Raw genomic sequence first — 16,173 nt, forward strand, 5'->3', positions numbered from 1 at the left:
AGGTCATAGTGCCTGCAACAAAAGATGAATTCAAATTACAGTGGTGTTCTTCAAGTAAAGCTCATTTCTTTAAGCATGGTTGGCTACTCGGCTTACAGACCGGCACATTTATTGCCTGAACGAACGGTGAGGTGGGGATTTAGCCATGATGATGACTCTAACAAGGTATGACCATGATAGTTGTTCTATCTGCTAAGAAACCAATGCTTAACCTGGCATAAATGATAATGAGACTACTACAAATGCTTCGTTAAATAAGTTGGGTCATAGCCTCACTTGAATTCCAATTAAAGTTTGCCTATACCAAGACCCTAATCACTAACTATTAAATGAAAAAAGAGTGGTGTTTTATAGATGAACGCCTTAACTTTTTTCCCCCCTTAAAAAAGATGTTCATTACTAAGAACTAAAATAAGTATGCTTGAAAAAGAACTCAAGAGCATTGTGCAGAGGCAAGAGGAATTTGAGATTAGATACCTCACTTTAAAAGTCCACTATACCAGCACATGTAATTATTCTGTTGAAAGGACTTGGAATTGCTGAGCACAAATATAAAGCTAATGCACAGTTGTACACAATAGAGGCAGGCTTTGCTAGATCAAAACTCATAGAAATCATATTGCAATACAAAAATGTGAGTATGATGCTAAATGCTAGTTCTCTGTACATCTAAACTTGTTATTGATAGTAGCATTGTCTAAGAATTCAAAAGAAAAAAAAAAAAAAAAAAAAACCCAATATCACAATTGAGGTTAAATTTATACCATCAAAAACATGTATAATGCACAGAATTTAGTCTTGCACTCTCCCTTTGAACCTTTTCTGCTGTGGCAATTTTCACTTCAAGATGTAAAATTGATTGCGGATTTTATAATCAGAAGCCCAAAACCTTTGGTGATAATTGTAATAGAGGTTCCAAGGCACTTGGAGCAAATTTTCTTGCAAAGAGAAAACAAACTGAAGAGGCACGATTATTGTAAGAGCAGTTTTGACCTTCAACAATTCTTTTAAAGAACTCTACCGTGACATCTGATCTTCCAAAAGTGGCCGGGTGGGGTCCACCCCTTGACCAATCCACCCAAGTGATGCTTCTATTTGCTAATAGGTTCCCTGCTTCAATGGTTAGCATGGTGGGGAAATAATGCTCATCCACATAACATGCCGGTCTACAGAATTGTTCAAATTTTGGGTAAAATGTAGTATCTCCGACAATGTTGATGGCAAGCTTCCTGTTAACTTCAAACCATTGGGATCCTTTACGCCACTGGGAAATATCTACCTCAGGTGCCATTTTATCATTATAGCGTCCTCTCCCATACGGCCCAGGATCATCAAATGCACCCATGAAGCTATGTCCGGATTTCAGTATATAGTGGTATATGACATTGAAATTATAGAGAGGAATGCAAGATTCAGAAAGGAGGATGAACCATTCATTGGAGATATCAAGCAATGCGTTAGCAAGGAGTCTTCTCTCAGCATCACACATACTCATCCTTCCCCACTCAGAGACCTGCAGAGCCAAAAAAGAAAATGTCTGTGAACCCTTAATTGAAATGCTGGATATAATGCATAAAATTACAATTCAAATGGAAAACATGTTCTATAATTAACAAAAAACAAGATGAGAGTTCATAAGTTTGGCCTGAATATTCAAGGGCAATATCACCAATATAAAGTAGTTAAACATAGGGTAAAATTGAATCCTAATACAACTATATCAATAGGACAACATAATGGAGTTATTACTGTTTAGATAAGCTAAAAAAAAAAAAAAAAATCCTAACATCTATCTATCTATATTCAAGTGGTAGTTCAAATCTCCATACCAAAACCCGTCAAAAATAAACTGCCATTCACGTGCTACACAGCCATTGCAATCAGTTACCTCTAGCTAAGCACTATCTAGCTACTTTTTCATGACTGGAACACGGATCAAGTTTTCCCTCGAAGCAGCTTACAAGGATGAAAGAAGAACCTGGCCTAGAACTGAACTCATCAGGTGTGCAGCTCAACTCAACTCAATCATCCAACTATGGTATGGCTCCTCTTATAACCTTCTCTGCCTACTCCAGTTAGGGCAAAACAGAGCTTTGTTTGTATAACCTACACAGAAAGCTCATCAAGACGTGTGCTATGTACCAGACAGAACTTGTTTTTCATCAAAACCCAAAATGTTGATCACTTGTACTTGTTTTGCTTTCTGACAAGGAACCATTTGCAAAACTGAACTTAGGTACATGACCAGCTGCTTGAGCAAAAATACGTACCCATAAAGCCCTAAATAGGTGTGCTATTGACTTGAACTTGCAAAGCAAATATGACTCATGTAATTCAAATATCATTATGTCAAACAAACTTTGACCACCTATAGAGTAACTATGTGTAAAGCTATATTCTCAACCTTTTTCATAATAGAGTCACATCTCATTAATGAAGCAAACCAGGGTTTCAGCTAAAAATCATAATCATGATTATTTAGACAGGATAGGTAGATACATCCAGCCCTCTTGTTTCTGAATTACAAAAAGACACTAATAACTCAGAAAAAGCTTAATTCAGTATAAGCTCCAGCAATAACAATAGAGGGATGCTTTACTCAATGAGTAATATAAATTTGAGAGACGATCACTGTCCTATCTATATCTCCACTCCACTACCTACATGTAAAATAAGCACCACTGATGGTATATAATCAGACCACTGAAACTCTATAAAACCTAAATGACAGTGAGATCCCACAGTAAGAATCGTTGTTGGCATCCTCTAAGACCACAGAGAGGCATAGGAGCTTAATGCTTGTCGTACAACATGTTAAAAAAGATTGATCCACTTGGGGGACAATGCAGAACTATGTTTAAAATAGAATTTTATAACTAACTTTAGTTCTTCAACAAAATTGATTACAATAAATTCCATTTGTTAAAACTGATAGAGTCAAGCTTTAACAGAGAAAACAAAAATCAGCACAATTATGCTTGAGTAGATTCTTCTTCTAGTGACTGGGCAGAATTATTTTAGGAGAGATTTTATGTTTAGCTAGACAAGCATCTGGTCTGGTCTTTTTAAAGCATTTAAAGGCGTAGCTTATTTTTAAATCCTAATCAAATTAAAGAAAAAACACTTCATAGTGTCCAATTTAAAGAAGTTTATTAAAAAAGAAATAGAAAAGTTCACGGAATTTTCCAGTGGCAATTGTAGCTCATCGTAGTAAATGAGGCAAACCTAACACTTCCTATCATTGCTTGTCTTATTCTGTACATAATCAGGTATTGATCTTTTAGTCAAATGACTAAACCATCAGAACCTTCAGCTTTTGAATGAACCCTAACATATATCTCCAATATTCATCTATTGCCCCAGTTTTTGACTTTACCCCACCTTCAAGCCTATTCTTAAGAAACAATAGAAACACCTGCAAATTCAAGAAAATAAACTGATTGTGGTTTAATGTCATAACCCAAGCTTACATCTGTCTTAGAGAGATCTCAGCCTTATCCCTTGGCCAATAACCAATTCATCATGTAACCCAACTCTCAACACTTTAATAAAATGATGTCAATAACACTTGCAAAGGTGAAGTAGTTTCCACAGGCCTTGACCTCGTTTTCAAATACTAGAGATCTACTATTAGTGGGCATGGAGAACAATAACATGGTGCCAGCCTCCTAAATTAGAAGAAAAACTTAAAATTTCATATTGGAGGTATTTTGGAGGTTGTTTAGTGCGGAATTTAGCAGTCCTTCAGTTACAATTTTTTTAAATCTTAGTTTTATCAAGTTTTGTCAAATTCATTCTCATTTTAACTCAAGTTGGGTCCTGTTAGTATGCAATTTCTTGTGTGTGTCTCTCATGGTGTACCCATAAGACTTCTATTTTCGCAAAATCCTTATGCTGATGGCAATAAGATTTCAATGAATGATATTCAACCAGCATCAGTCCAAAAAAAAAAAAAGGCTATATGGAGGCACAACTTTCTAGCCTCTACCTCCATCCTTGAGTGTAAACCATATAAAAACAAATCTAATCTGCTTAAGCAACCTAAATTCATATAAAATAATATCAGGTGGTAAAGCAAACATGATAATGATATTGAATATGAAAATGCATGATTTTTATATCCAATGGAGAACTTCCAGTAGAATATGCAAACTTCCAAAAAGGAATTTAGCACAAACATCACCATACCTGGCTAGGAATCTGTCTCTGGTAAAAAACTGATGAAGGTGGAAAGTTGGCATGGAATGTAGGCAATGAATGAATATATATCGAAAAAAGCCCTTCATGTCCCTTCAAAAACCTCTCCCACAGAGGTGCCAGTGGCAATGGTCCCTTAGTCAAAAACATGAATGCAACCTTGGGAACTCTCCGAAAAGGATACTTCTTTACCCGAGGCACAATAGACGCCCTCCACAACAGTTCCTTGTCACTCATAGTATGGATTAAATTCGAAGGAGGCCTAATCCATTGCTGAAAACTATTAGGTTCCTCATAGCACGGCTGGAATGAAGACTTAACCGTTGTCACTACACTTTGAATACCAAAACGCCGAATTGTATACACACTAATGACCGAGAAGGCAATGCACAGAGCCAAAAACAGCAGGAGTATCTGAAACAGCCTTAGCGGCAAGGCTTTCGATTGGCTTGTGGTCCGGTTTGTAACCACAGGGACCTTGTCTTCCTCTAATGGCACGACTCTGGATTGCATTTTGAAACTAAAAGTACACTAATATTCAAGTTCCGGGTATTTGTTTTCTTCACAAAACCCAATCAAAAACCGCCTTTTCCTTCACGTTTCCTCTAATGGCACAATTCTCTGGATTGCACACTGATACTAAAAGTACACTACAATTCAAGTTCAGGGCATTTGTTTTTTTTTCTCAAACCCCAATCGACAAAAAGCCTTTTGGGGATTGAAAACCCTTCCAAGACTCAAAATTTTGGACAATTATTAAACTTTCCTTCACAACTATAATGCATAACACAAAACAGTCTAAATTTTACCACGTGGGTAGTAATTGCCTATTTGACTGATTGACTGACTGACTGACTTTCTTCAATCTTCAACGGAAAAAACCGTCTGGCAGATCTAGAACAAAAACTACAGTACTCAAAATCAACTTTGAACAAATATTTTGACAAAAAAAAAGAAAAAGAAAGCAAAGAGCACATGGGTATTTGAGAACAACCAAACACACTTCTCTTAAAAATATATAAGATCTGAATCCAACAAAAGAAATAGAGTAAACGTACCAAGAAAAAAGAAGTTATTGTTGTCCAATGAAGTGCAGATCACGAAAACAGGAAATATGAAGGTTTTGACTTTGATTTTTCAAACCGAGTGCTTTGAATTGTTTTTGCAGAAAATTGCGGTGTGTTAACGTGAGTGTTGGGTCACAGAGAACTTTGGTCAACAGTGAGCAGCATGTGAGGATGGTTATGCACAAGAAAATAGGAAGGTCTGGTAGAAGTGGCTATAATAGGCTTTTAGATGATAGATAATAGTATATAAAAAGAGAGAGAGACAGCAGTGTGTAATACGTTGATGTTTTTTTTTTTTTCAGGAGATGAACTCTTAGAACATGAATGTCTCGTGGAATCTGATGGGTTTAGAAAGTATATAAGGTAATGTTTTTTTTATTATTATTATGTTTTTGAAGGAGAGAGAGAGAGGGAAGGAATTGCTGGATTTTGTGTCGGGCGTGATTACTTTTCCATGTTTGTTGCTTGCTTGTAATGTGAAGTCAGTATCTTTGAAGTTGGGTAAGGGCAAAAGATCATGATCATGACCTTTTGTTTCTAATTGTGACAATTTTTTTTTATTAAAATAATTATTAAAGTTTAAGATTGTTACACACCAAAAATTATGGTTTCAATATTTATAAATTTAAAATTTAAATTATTCAATCAAATCTGAACTAATCCCCAAATTAAACCTGAAAAATATAGTTTTAAATTGTTATGATTTAAACGTGTAGGGTTTAATTTAAAACTAAAAATAATAATAAAGTTCAATTTGAAAGTTGAAACTGTGCCAAGCTTCAGAAAAAGCATCTCTAAAATATAGGGTTTATATATAATTTATCATTTTAAAAAACTAAATGCCTTTGTTTTTGTTTTAATTTTGTTTAGGTGAGAGTTTTTTTTTTTTTAGTTACACCATTTAGAAGTGATATTGAAACTTTAATGACTATGACTAACAAATTGCAATTCTATTTCTAACTCTTTCAAGCAGGCTTTGCCTTTGCTAGACGTAACCAATATACTTACCAATCCCGCAAAACACTGGTCCTATTTCTGTTTACATTCATGTATCATGCATTGCAAAGTTGGAATTAATTGGTAATAGCTAGGTGGTAGATTTTAATTTCTAGATTTAGTGTGTGTTTGGCAAAAATTATTTTTGTCAACTTATTTTACTATTCAGCTTATTTTTGCCACTATTCATAGGCTCCACTACATTTTTTGGTAGTATTCATGGGTCCTATTGTATTATTTTAACTAATTTTTATCTTTATTTACAGTATTTTCAGCAAAAATTTTTAATTTCAGTAAAATAAATGGATCTCAAATAGACCCTAAGAGGAGAGAATTTTTTTTTTTACTAAATAATTGAGAGAGGAAGAAGAAAGAAAAAGGGGCAAGGAAGTGCATAAATGATAAATCATTAATTGAATTAATAGCACCTACACATTAATGCCTGCTTCTTTGGCTTCCTTTTGCATGGAAATCAAATGATTAACAGACTAACAGTCAACAAACCAAAGGCTTTTGGAATTTTCTAACAAAAATTATGTTGCTTATTCAACATTTTTGTTGGTTAATCGAATTTGAAAGTCTCGGGAGGGAATTTACTTCGTGTCCCATCATTTGTCTTAATTTTATATCATGCTTTTACGAAATAAGCACCCATTTTGGTCAAACTTAATTGTTTAATACATTAGAGTAACAAACATGGCACGTTATGAAGGCAATTAATACTCTTATTCGGACCCCAAAATCATAGCATATCAATCTAATACCTAATCCTTAAAGCTCTTTTTAAGGCTTTTTTTTTTTTTTTTCAACTAAAAATAATTTCTTGACAAAGATAGCGTTTTTAGTTGAGAATGTGGCCAGGGCCATTCTCAACCATCATTTACCCCTGGTCCCCTACCATCACCAATCACAAGTTAAACAATACGACAGTGGAACACCGGCCATTAGGGGTAATCCGGGGTTGGCAGGTTGTGGAGGAGTGGTTAGGGATGAGGATGGAAGGTGGGTTGCTGAGTTTTCAAGGCGTATTGGGGTGACTACTAGCTTTGTGGCTGAACTATGGGGGCTGCGAGAGGGTCTCATTCTATGCAGCAACTTAAACATCCAATCTCTAGTTATTGAGCTTGATGCTAAAGCTGTTGTGGATGTGTTTCTAAACCCAAACTATCAAAATAATGCTGTCTCACCAATTCTGGATGACTGCAGACATTTGATGCTTCGGTTCCACCAGGTTCAACTTAGGAATTGCTTTCGCCAAGCCAATCGTTGTGCGGATTTGTTAGCTAGGATGAGTTGTGATCAAGCTGCTGATTTTATTTCCTATAACTGTCCGCCTGTGGACATTGGAAATTCATTAGAGGAGGATGTAGTTGGTCTGTATGTTAACAGAGTTTGCTCTGTATCTGATGGTTCCCTTTCTTGTTTTAATGAAATCTTCTTTTAACCACAAAAAAAGAAAAAAAAGAAAAAAAGAAAAAAGAAGAAGACAGTGGAACACATTCACTGCCTCCAAAACATGACCATATAGGGTGATTAATTCACAATCAGTTAATAGCCCTAACCAGTAAATTTATGAACAAATCCAAGTTCAATTCACATCAAGCCAGCTGCGGATATAGATTCATTGTTACTTCGTGTTTAGCATCCAAATGCTTCCATATCATCCAGAAAAGAACAATTATATGTACCTTGACAAAATGTGAACATTATAGTACTACTCTCTACTTCACTACATCAAATGTTGAACGGAGATTGGAAATCATAACTGGGCACTCTCCCTTCTCATCATATTCTGAAAACTCCCCTGCTGACAAGTCGATGTCATCAAATTTTGTTCCTTCAATCTACAAAATGAATAGGGGCAGTAAGTTGACATAAACAAAGAAAAAAATGGATTGGGTATTTTTAAATTTTAAATGTCTATAAGAATAATCAAGATTTCTTTGTGGAGTGCAAAATTGCCAAGAGCCTTGTGGCTTAGTGGCACTGTTCTATCTACTCTGTGGGAGATCCTGGGTTCAAATCCCCCCTCCCCCACTTATGTAAGCAAAAAAAAGAAGGGGCGAGATACTGATAAAGCCATCCAATGAGGTAAGTGCAGTTTGATCACAGCAGAAATCATTTAGGAATTGAAATAAGATATACAGCCATCCAACGTCAGTGCAGAATCAAAGATGCAAAGACATAACACAGGATGGAATATACAGTAACAGTATATTGAAAACTGGGCGAAACTAGATTGCCAAGCAGTACTATTTCTAGTAAATGCCGAAGTCTAGGAGCAGCATGGTTGCATGTCTAGTTCTAGTTTAATTGATTGAAAACTTGAACTAGACATTTCCAACTGGCCTTTGAAGATCACCCACTTTAACAATGTGCAATGTTGGAAAGCCTTTTCCTTTTGGGATTTCAAAGTTTCATTAAAGTGTTGCTCAGTAGACTGTTCTAATGAGTAATATTCTCCTGATTTCAAACTTATTCAATCTCTTATTTTTTGCTTTAGTTCTATTTTTCCTTCTTTCTTTTCCCACTGTGTCTCGAGTTGGGGGGATGGGGAGGGGGAGGGGGAGGGGGAGTTGGATTGGGGCATAACATGCCACCTGTGATTTTGCATAATGGCCAAAAGAACCAGAATCAGATTGGCAAATTCTCAAGGGATAAAATTCATTAGCAAGATCATCAAATATTCAAATGCAAAATTGACATTATCTAAGAACAAGCCCAAAAATGGTGTAAGGGAATTCATCAAAATAAATTTTATTGCATACAACAAAGTGTATTTATAAATGCATGGACTGACTTTTTAGTGTAATTTTCTGGTTCTTATCCATTTGTGACTTTTTCAGTAAACAATTCCACAAATCTGGAATGTGTAATATGAGAACATCATGAAAGTTCTAAGAGACAAAAATTGTTTACAAGAACTTGCTGCGGGAGTGGAAGTGTGATGTTGTTTGTTTACAAGAGACAAAAATTGCGAGCATGAATCGTCAGCTGGTTTGTAGTCTGTGGGGCTGCCCATATGTGGACTGGGCTGTGTTGGAGGCGGACCGGACTGCTGGTGGTATTTTGCTTATGTGGGATAAAAGGGTTTTGGATAAGGTGGAGATTATGGTTGGTACATTCTCAGTGTCGGTAAAGTGGAAAGGGGTGGGGGACGGGTTTATTTGGGCTTGCTCAAGCGTCTATGGTCCAAATGAGAATGTTGAGAGGGGTCTCATGTGGGATGAGTTAGTGGGAGTTCAGCAGTGTTGGAGGATTCCGTGGTGCTGTTTTGGGGACTTTAATATAGTCCGTTTTCCTAGCGAGCGTAGGGGTGAGACCCGTTTTTCCACGGCTATGGAGAAATTTTCTGAATTTGTTGAGGATCTTAACTTGGTTGATTTGCCTTTGGAAGGAGGTAGCTTTACTTGGTCCAGTGGTTTTGATCAACTAATGATGTCTAGGATTGACAGAGCTTTGGTCACTCCTGATTGGGAGGACCATTTCCCAGATGTTTCTCAAAGGATTTTACCCCGTACTGTTTCAGACCACAGTCCAATTCTCTTGGAGGCAAGGGGAATGGCAAGGGGGAAAAGTCCATTCAGATTTGAAAATATGTGGTTGAAGTCGGAAGGTTTTGTGGATAGGGTTCACACATGGTGGAATCAATATTCATATGTAGGGACTCCTAGCTTTGTGCTTGCGAAAAAATTAAAGGCTCTCAAAGAGGACATTGTGCAATGGAATCGCCGAGAGTTTGGTAATGTAGCGCGTCAAAAGAAGCAATTACTGGAGGAGTTGATAACATTAGATGCTAAGGAGGGAGATTTTGGTCTCTCTCATGGGGAGAAAGTTCATAGGGCTGGTTTGAGGTCCCAGGTGGAGCATCTTCTTTCCTTAGAAGAAATTTCCTGGAGACAAAAATCTAGGATGTTATGTATCAAAGAAGGGGATAATAACACCAAGTTTTTTCATAAAATGGCTAATTCCCACAGACGGTCCAATCACTTAAGGACCTTGGAGGTGGATGGGGTGGTTTTTGAAGAGGCTTCCGAGGTAACGTATCAAGTTGTACAATTTTATAAAAATTTGTACAAGGAGACTGAGGAGTGGAGGCCCTTAGTGGAGGGTTTGGAATTTGATCGTATCGAGAATAGAGAGAGGGTTTGGCTTGAAAGGAAGTTTGAGAGAGAGGAGATTCTTCAAGTTGTTAGGGGTTTGGAAGGGGACAAAGCTCCAGGTCCGGATGGGTTTACTATGGCATTCTATCATCATTGCTGGAGGATAGTGGAGAAAGATGTCCTAGCGGTCTTTGAAGAGTTTTTCCATCATTGCAAGTTTGAAAAATCCCTAAATGCGACCTTCATTGCTTTAATTCCTAAAAAGAATGATGCTTCCAATATTAGAGATTTTCGACCTATTAGCTTGGTGGGGAGTGTGTATAAAATCTTGGCTAAGGTCTTGGCAAACCGCTTGAGAGTGGTTTTAGATCAGTTGATTTCTGAGAATCAGAACAGCTTTGTGGGTGGGAGACAAATCCTTGACTCGGTTCTCATTGCGAATGAGTGTGTGGATAGTCGTGGGAAGAGTAGGGATCTTGGAGTTATTTGTAAGCTCGATATGGAGAAAGCCTACGATCATGTGAATTGGGAGGCTTTGTTGTATCTACTGAATAGGATGAGTTTTGGAGTGAAGTGGTGTAAGTGGATACGTTCTTGTATATCCACAATTCAGTTCTCTGTTTTGGTTAATGGGTCCCCAGCTGATTTCTTTGGTAGCTCAAGGGGTTTAAGACAAGGAGATCCGCTATCTCCTATGCTGTTTTTGATCTTGATGGAGGTGTTTAGTAGGATGTTAAGGAGAATGGAGGGAGCTGGCTTGATTCGTGGATTTAATCTTGGGGGTAGGAGGGATGGTGGGGAACGTGTTTCACATCTCTTATTTGCAGATGATACCATCCTCTTTTGTGATGCAGATGTGGAGCAAATTCTTCATATTCGGTTGTTGCTCCTTAGTTTTCAGGCGATAACGGGTTTGAAGGTCAATGTGCATAAGAGCGAAATGGTTCCTATTGGGGAGGTTGGTGATGTGCATGCTCTGGCTGATAAATTGGGCTGCAGAGTTGGATCTTTACCTATGTTGTATCTTGGCATGCCGCTGGGGGCTCCTCACAATTCCCCTTTAATTTGGAATACAATTTTGGAAAATATTAGGCGGAAACTATCTGGGTGGAAGAAGTTGTACTTGTCTAAGGGGGGTCGTTTGATGCTTCTCAAGAGTACGCTTTCTAGTCTTCCGACTTACTTTCTATCGCTATTCACTATTCCTACTCATGTGGCTAATAAAATTGAAAAGTTGCAAAGGGATTTCCTTTGGGGAGAGAGCAAGATTCATTTGGTTGGTTGGGACAAAGTTTGTGCGCCTATAGCCAATGGTGGCTTAGGGATCAGGAAACTCACTTGTGGAGAAGCATCCACATGTGTTGGGAGGATTTCAGCAAAAATTGTCAGTTTGTGGTTGGATTGGGGAATAGGGTGAGGTTTTGGCAGGATGGGTGGCATGGGGATCAACCTTTTCAATTGGCCTTTCCAAGGCTGTATGGCATTGCCATTGCGAAGGAGGCTTCTGTTGAAGCTTCTTTGCATAGGCAGGGGGCGGAGGATAGAAGATTTTGGAATGTTCGGTTTAGTAGATTTTTTAATGATTGGGAGATGGATGAAGGGCTGAGGTTTCTTCGTATGTTGGGTGCTATAACCCCTCCTATGGATGTTGGAGATCGGATGAGATGGAAATTGAAGCCTAATGGAGCTTTTGACATCCAGTCGTACTATAACAAATTAAGAAATTCTCCTTGACTATCTTTCCTTGGAAAGCTATTTGGAGAGTAAAAGGCCCACTGGCGAGTTTTCTTTTTTTGTTTGGTGCGTAGCTTGGAATAAGATCCTAACGGGAGACAATCTGAGATTGAGGAGATTGAATTTTGTGGATTGGTGCATTATGTGCCATCATTGTGGAGAGACGGTTGATCACCTTCTTCTTCATTGTGAAATGGCCTACCGGTTATGGAGCTTTGTTTTTATAACTTTTGGCTTGGCCTGGGTTATGCCTAGATCGATTCCTGAATTGCTTTTTGGTTGGTGGAATTGGTTGGGGAAGCATTCATCTCAGATCTGGAATTTAGCTCCGCTGTGCATCCTTTGGTGTATTTGGAAGGAGCGAAACCGGAGGACTTTTGAGGATTTGGATAGCTCTTGTGATCAGTTGCTTGTTTTTTTTAGTGGAACTCTCTTTGATTGGTCTCGCGCGTGAGGACTCACGTCTAGTGATTCCCTCCCTTCTTTTCTTTGCTCCCTTTTCCTTTAGTAATTTACTTGTTGTCTTTGTTTCTCTTTGTTTTCTTCTTCTTGTAACTCCTTCGTTGCTCTGTGTTCTTTTTCAGACATAGAGTAACCTTTCGTATATATATCATTCTTACTTATCAAAAAAAAAAAGTTCTAAGACATTAAAACTCAAAACCTTAATCAAAACAAGCTACATTTAAGAAGTCAACTTATGCATATGCAAACTAATTAAAAAGTGGAAGATATTGGGGGAGCAGTATATGAAAATTTGAGAGAAAAACAGGTTTCCATTCTGAAACAATATAGCCATTAATAAATTTAACAGATTTATGCATAAAATTTTGGACCAGAAATCCAAAAAAGTGAATAATGCGAAGTGCAAATTTCTTGGAACCAGCTACAATCACTATAGCGCCCCCGCATTTCCCCCCTGGCGGCCAAAAAAATATCAAAGAAAAGACAAATCAAGTTATGCTTCCATCATGCCACCACCTAATTACCCAGAAACTAAAATAATAAAATGCTCAACATAACAACCAAAGGGAAACAAGGCAAATAAGTCTAAAGAGAAATTTGTTAGAAAGCCAGAATCAATGTAAGGGAATATTCACCCCCTACAAGGTCTACTTTAATGTTCCAATAACAAAGCATTTACCAGCCTTATCTAAACCAAAATATTCTTAATTCTTTTTTTCTTTTTGATAAGTAAGAATAATTTTATTATATAGAGACTACTTCATGTATGAGGGACACAAAGTAGCCTAAAGAATTACTTGCAAAATGGCAAGGACTCTATAAATGATGCAAAGAATGGCTATGTAAGAGAAAAAAGGGTGACTGAAACTTACAGATTCAGCCTTCCATCCACTGCAAAATACATATTCCAGAGGCTCATAACCCCTGCAGTCAAACTGCATCAAGGGGGCATACTTCCCAGATTGACTTGCTTCGTCAGTCAATGGTTTACCTTGACCAGGGATCATTGTTATAGTTCCATCCCTCCCACAAAACTTGCACTATAGGGAGAGAAAAAGTCACTAAAATATTCCAGCACTAGAGGACAACTGCTTGATAATCAAAGAGAAATGGAAGAAAAAGCTAATAACAATTTGAAGCAATGCAATAAAAGCAAACAATATAGCCACTAAGCTATGCAATAAAATCTTATCTTATGACATGAAACAAGTGCAAGTTAATTGTACCGAGTTGATTCAATATATACCAGCTCTTAGACCAAGTTGATCATACCAAGTAAGGCTAGTAAAAATAAAGAAGACAGGAGGAAAAAGGTAAAATATAGAGGCTGCTAAGAAGGGGAAAAAACTACAGCCTCTAAAAGCTCAATGAGCCGTATGCAGCTTATCTTTCTATCTAATTGGCAAAGGGTCTGAGCCCCATGAAGCACCTGTTATTAATATTTATAATGAAAATGGGTTATCATTCCATGACCTGATATGTGAGGTCTGTGAAAAAGTTATCTTTCAGACTTAGAGATAGAGTACATCATACAAGAGTGATTTCAAAATTTAAGCAGGAAAGGGAGAAAAATGTGAGGAGAGAGATTAAGTGATACAAGAGGAGAACAAATCAAAGAGCTACGGGCACCAAGGCATGTGAACAGACTCAACAGAGGCTGGTGATGGAAACAAGACTATGATTCTCCCCCACATTTTTGCATGAAAATCAAATTGAATTGATTCCTCCTCCAATGTGTGGTCATTATATCAACAAATACAAAATAACACCCCAACGCTCACAAACCCACATAATTAAACAAAAAGATTGATGTTTTATAAGATTGAAAGATGAAATAGTGACAGATAATCAGAGCTTTCACAGAATTAATCCTATAGGCCTAGACTAAATGAGCCCAAAATCTGAACTCTAAAGGCGTATGAGAATTAAAGAAAAAAGAAAATCAAGGCTCAGAAAATTAATATTATCATCATATAAGACACAAAGAATATGAAAAAATCCAGTGAATAGAGTGCATTATTTCTTTCAAATTAAAAATTGTTAAAAGAGAAAAACATTATAGAGCTAGAATTTTTTTTCATTTTTCTTCCCTTTCTTATGATTGGCAAGCAATTGGTGAGCATCTGGGCTAAGTATTGCTATTAACCTTTTACAATATAATCCAAAAATTATTTAGAAGAGCATATCGTGGATTGAGGACGAGAGACAACCTTCTGCATGAGATTAGTTGTTGCCTTGCCAGCTGGGAGAGCAACAGTTTCACTCAAGGTCACACAAGTTTCTTTCTGGCTCACCTCTCCACACCTCCCGCATTTCACCTACAAATATTTAAAAATATAAACAAAAAAAAGCTTCATAATAATCTTTAAGAAGATAGTGATAATTAAGAAGTGCAAGAATTACTCATGAAACAGAAAACAACAACAGGTCTAGATCCAACTAATTTAAGCCAAACATCATCACAAACATTACATAAACAGAACAATACACACATGCAAACCCACATTCGTATTTTTCTCCCCATGCATACATGCATAAGTTTGAACCAAGAAATCAAAGAAACCCAGCAAAGAAAAAAATGGCATAACATCAATCAGTGATTAACCACCTATGGTATAGCCCGTTTGGACCTCCCATACCTGTGGTTTAAAAAGTTGCATTTTACCCACCCGAGGTTAACTCTATTAGCTTCTGTAAGCCACTGCAGTGCTTGCCGTAAAAAAAAAATGAGGGATAAATGTAGATCATATATTGACATAACAAACACTAGCTGACTATTGATAATAAGATAACAAGAAGACACACATTACAAGCTGATTCACCATTAGGAATGTGTTGCATAAGTTTGCAACTGATGAACACAATGTATGGATGTGAGTTGCAGTTAACTACAACAACAACAACAACCAATATCTAGTCCCAAAACTTTGGAGTCGGCTATGGAGCCTCGACAAACTAATCAAGGTTGGCCATATGTACGAGTAGCATTTAACAATTATCTCATATTAACATAATAGTTTTATATTTATGGAATGATAAAAATATAAAAACCCATTTTAATGAAATAATGTAAATTACAATGGAATTCATAAAAATAACAACATGAGCATAATGTGATTGGCATAATATGATTGGCTGAATTTACACTTTGAGCACAACCACAAGGCAATTGTGAGTTACAAGCTAAACTAAAATCTATGATTGTGAATTGTGAAAAGCTAAAGTCCCAAAAGAGTACATATTTGTAACTATAATGAAGTAACACAATGAAGAAATTGGACGATTAAAAGTAAAACTACAAGAAATAGTAAAGACTAAAATCCCTAAGAAATGGAACAAAGAAATTGAAGAAGACCTTAAAGAGGAAAGAGAAGTTTGGGTCGTCACAGCCACCTTGGGGCTGAAGGTTTGTGAGATTCTCAAGCTCCGCAGTGATCTTCAGAAGGTAGTTCACCATTTTTGGATTGGGCGTCAATTTCAATCTCTCTCTCTGCTCTGGATTTTGTTGCTTTATACTGATTACTGAATGGTTCTGTTTGTGAAAGTGAATGGAGATTTGGGCTTTTATTTTGATGGGCAGCACATGAATAGAGCACTTTGGATTGGGCTTTTAC

The 16,173-nt window shown here is 37.1% G+C and overlaps 2 protein-coding genes across 2 annotated transcripts; both read right to left on the bottom strand.

The window, feature by feature from the left end:
- Positions 1 to 664: 664 nt before the first annotated feature.
- On the bottom strand, positions 665 to 5,727 carry LOC142623814 (glycosyltransferase BC10-like). Its single transcript, XM_075797275.1, has 3 exons — positions 5,256 to 5,727; positions 4,189 to 5,091; positions 665 to 1,513 (listed from the first exon to the last, which is right to left on the bottom strand). Exons 2-3 carry the CDS (start codon positions 4,708 to 4,710, stop codon positions 875 to 877), a joined length of 1,161 nt encoding a protein of 386 aa, XP_075653390.1. The 5' UTR covers positions 4,711 to 5,091; positions 5,256 to 5,727; the 3' UTR covers positions 665 to 874.
- Positions 5,728 to 7,734: 2,007 nt separating this feature from the next.
- Positions 7,735 to 16,091, bottom strand: LOC142622469 (uncharacterized). Its single transcript, XM_075795936.1, has 4 exons — positions 15,915 to 16,091; positions 14,770 to 14,877; positions 13,432 to 13,599; positions 7,735 to 8,104 (listed from the first exon to the last, which is right to left on the bottom strand). The coding sequence occupies exons 1-4, from the start codon at positions 16,014 to 16,016 to the stop codon at positions 7,982 to 7,984; spliced, it is 501 nt and encodes a 166-aa protein (XP_075652051.1). The 5' UTR covers positions 16,017 to 16,091; the 3' UTR covers positions 7,735 to 7,981.
- Between the last annotated feature and the right edge of the window lie 82 nt (positions 16,092 to 16,173).

Source organism: Castanea sativa, chromosome 1 (genome assembly GCF_040712315.1).
Source record: "Castanea sativa cultivar Marrone di Chiusa Pesio chromosome 1, ASM4071231v1".
Classification (NCBI taxonomy): domain Eukaryota; kingdom Viridiplantae; phylum Streptophyta; class Magnoliopsida; order Fagales; family Fagaceae; genus Castanea; species Castanea sativa.

Bases quoted from the DNA above. Each gene is read 5' to 3' on its own strand.
- LOC142623814 (XM_075797275.1), bottom strand. From the start codon at position 4,710: ATGCAATCCAGAGTCGTGCCATTAGAGGAAGACAAGGTCCCTGTGGTT. The intron at 1,514-4,188 runs GTATGGTGATGT...TTGGCTCTGCAG, and splicing joins AGAGACAGATTCCTAGCCAG to GTCTCTGAGTGGGGAAGGAT.
- LOC142622469 (XM_075795936.1), bottom strand. From the start codon at position 16,016: ATGGTGAACTACCTTCTGAAGATCACTGCGGAGCTTGAGAATCTCACA. The intron at 14,878-15,914 runs GTCTTCTTCAAT...AAATATTTGTAG, and splicing joins ACTTCTCTTTCCTCTTTAAG to GTGAAATGCGGGAGGTGTGG. The intron at 8,105-13,431 runs GTAAGTTTCAGT...TTCATTTTGTAG, and splicing joins GTGGATGGAAGGCTGAATCT to ATTGAAGGAACAAAATTTGA.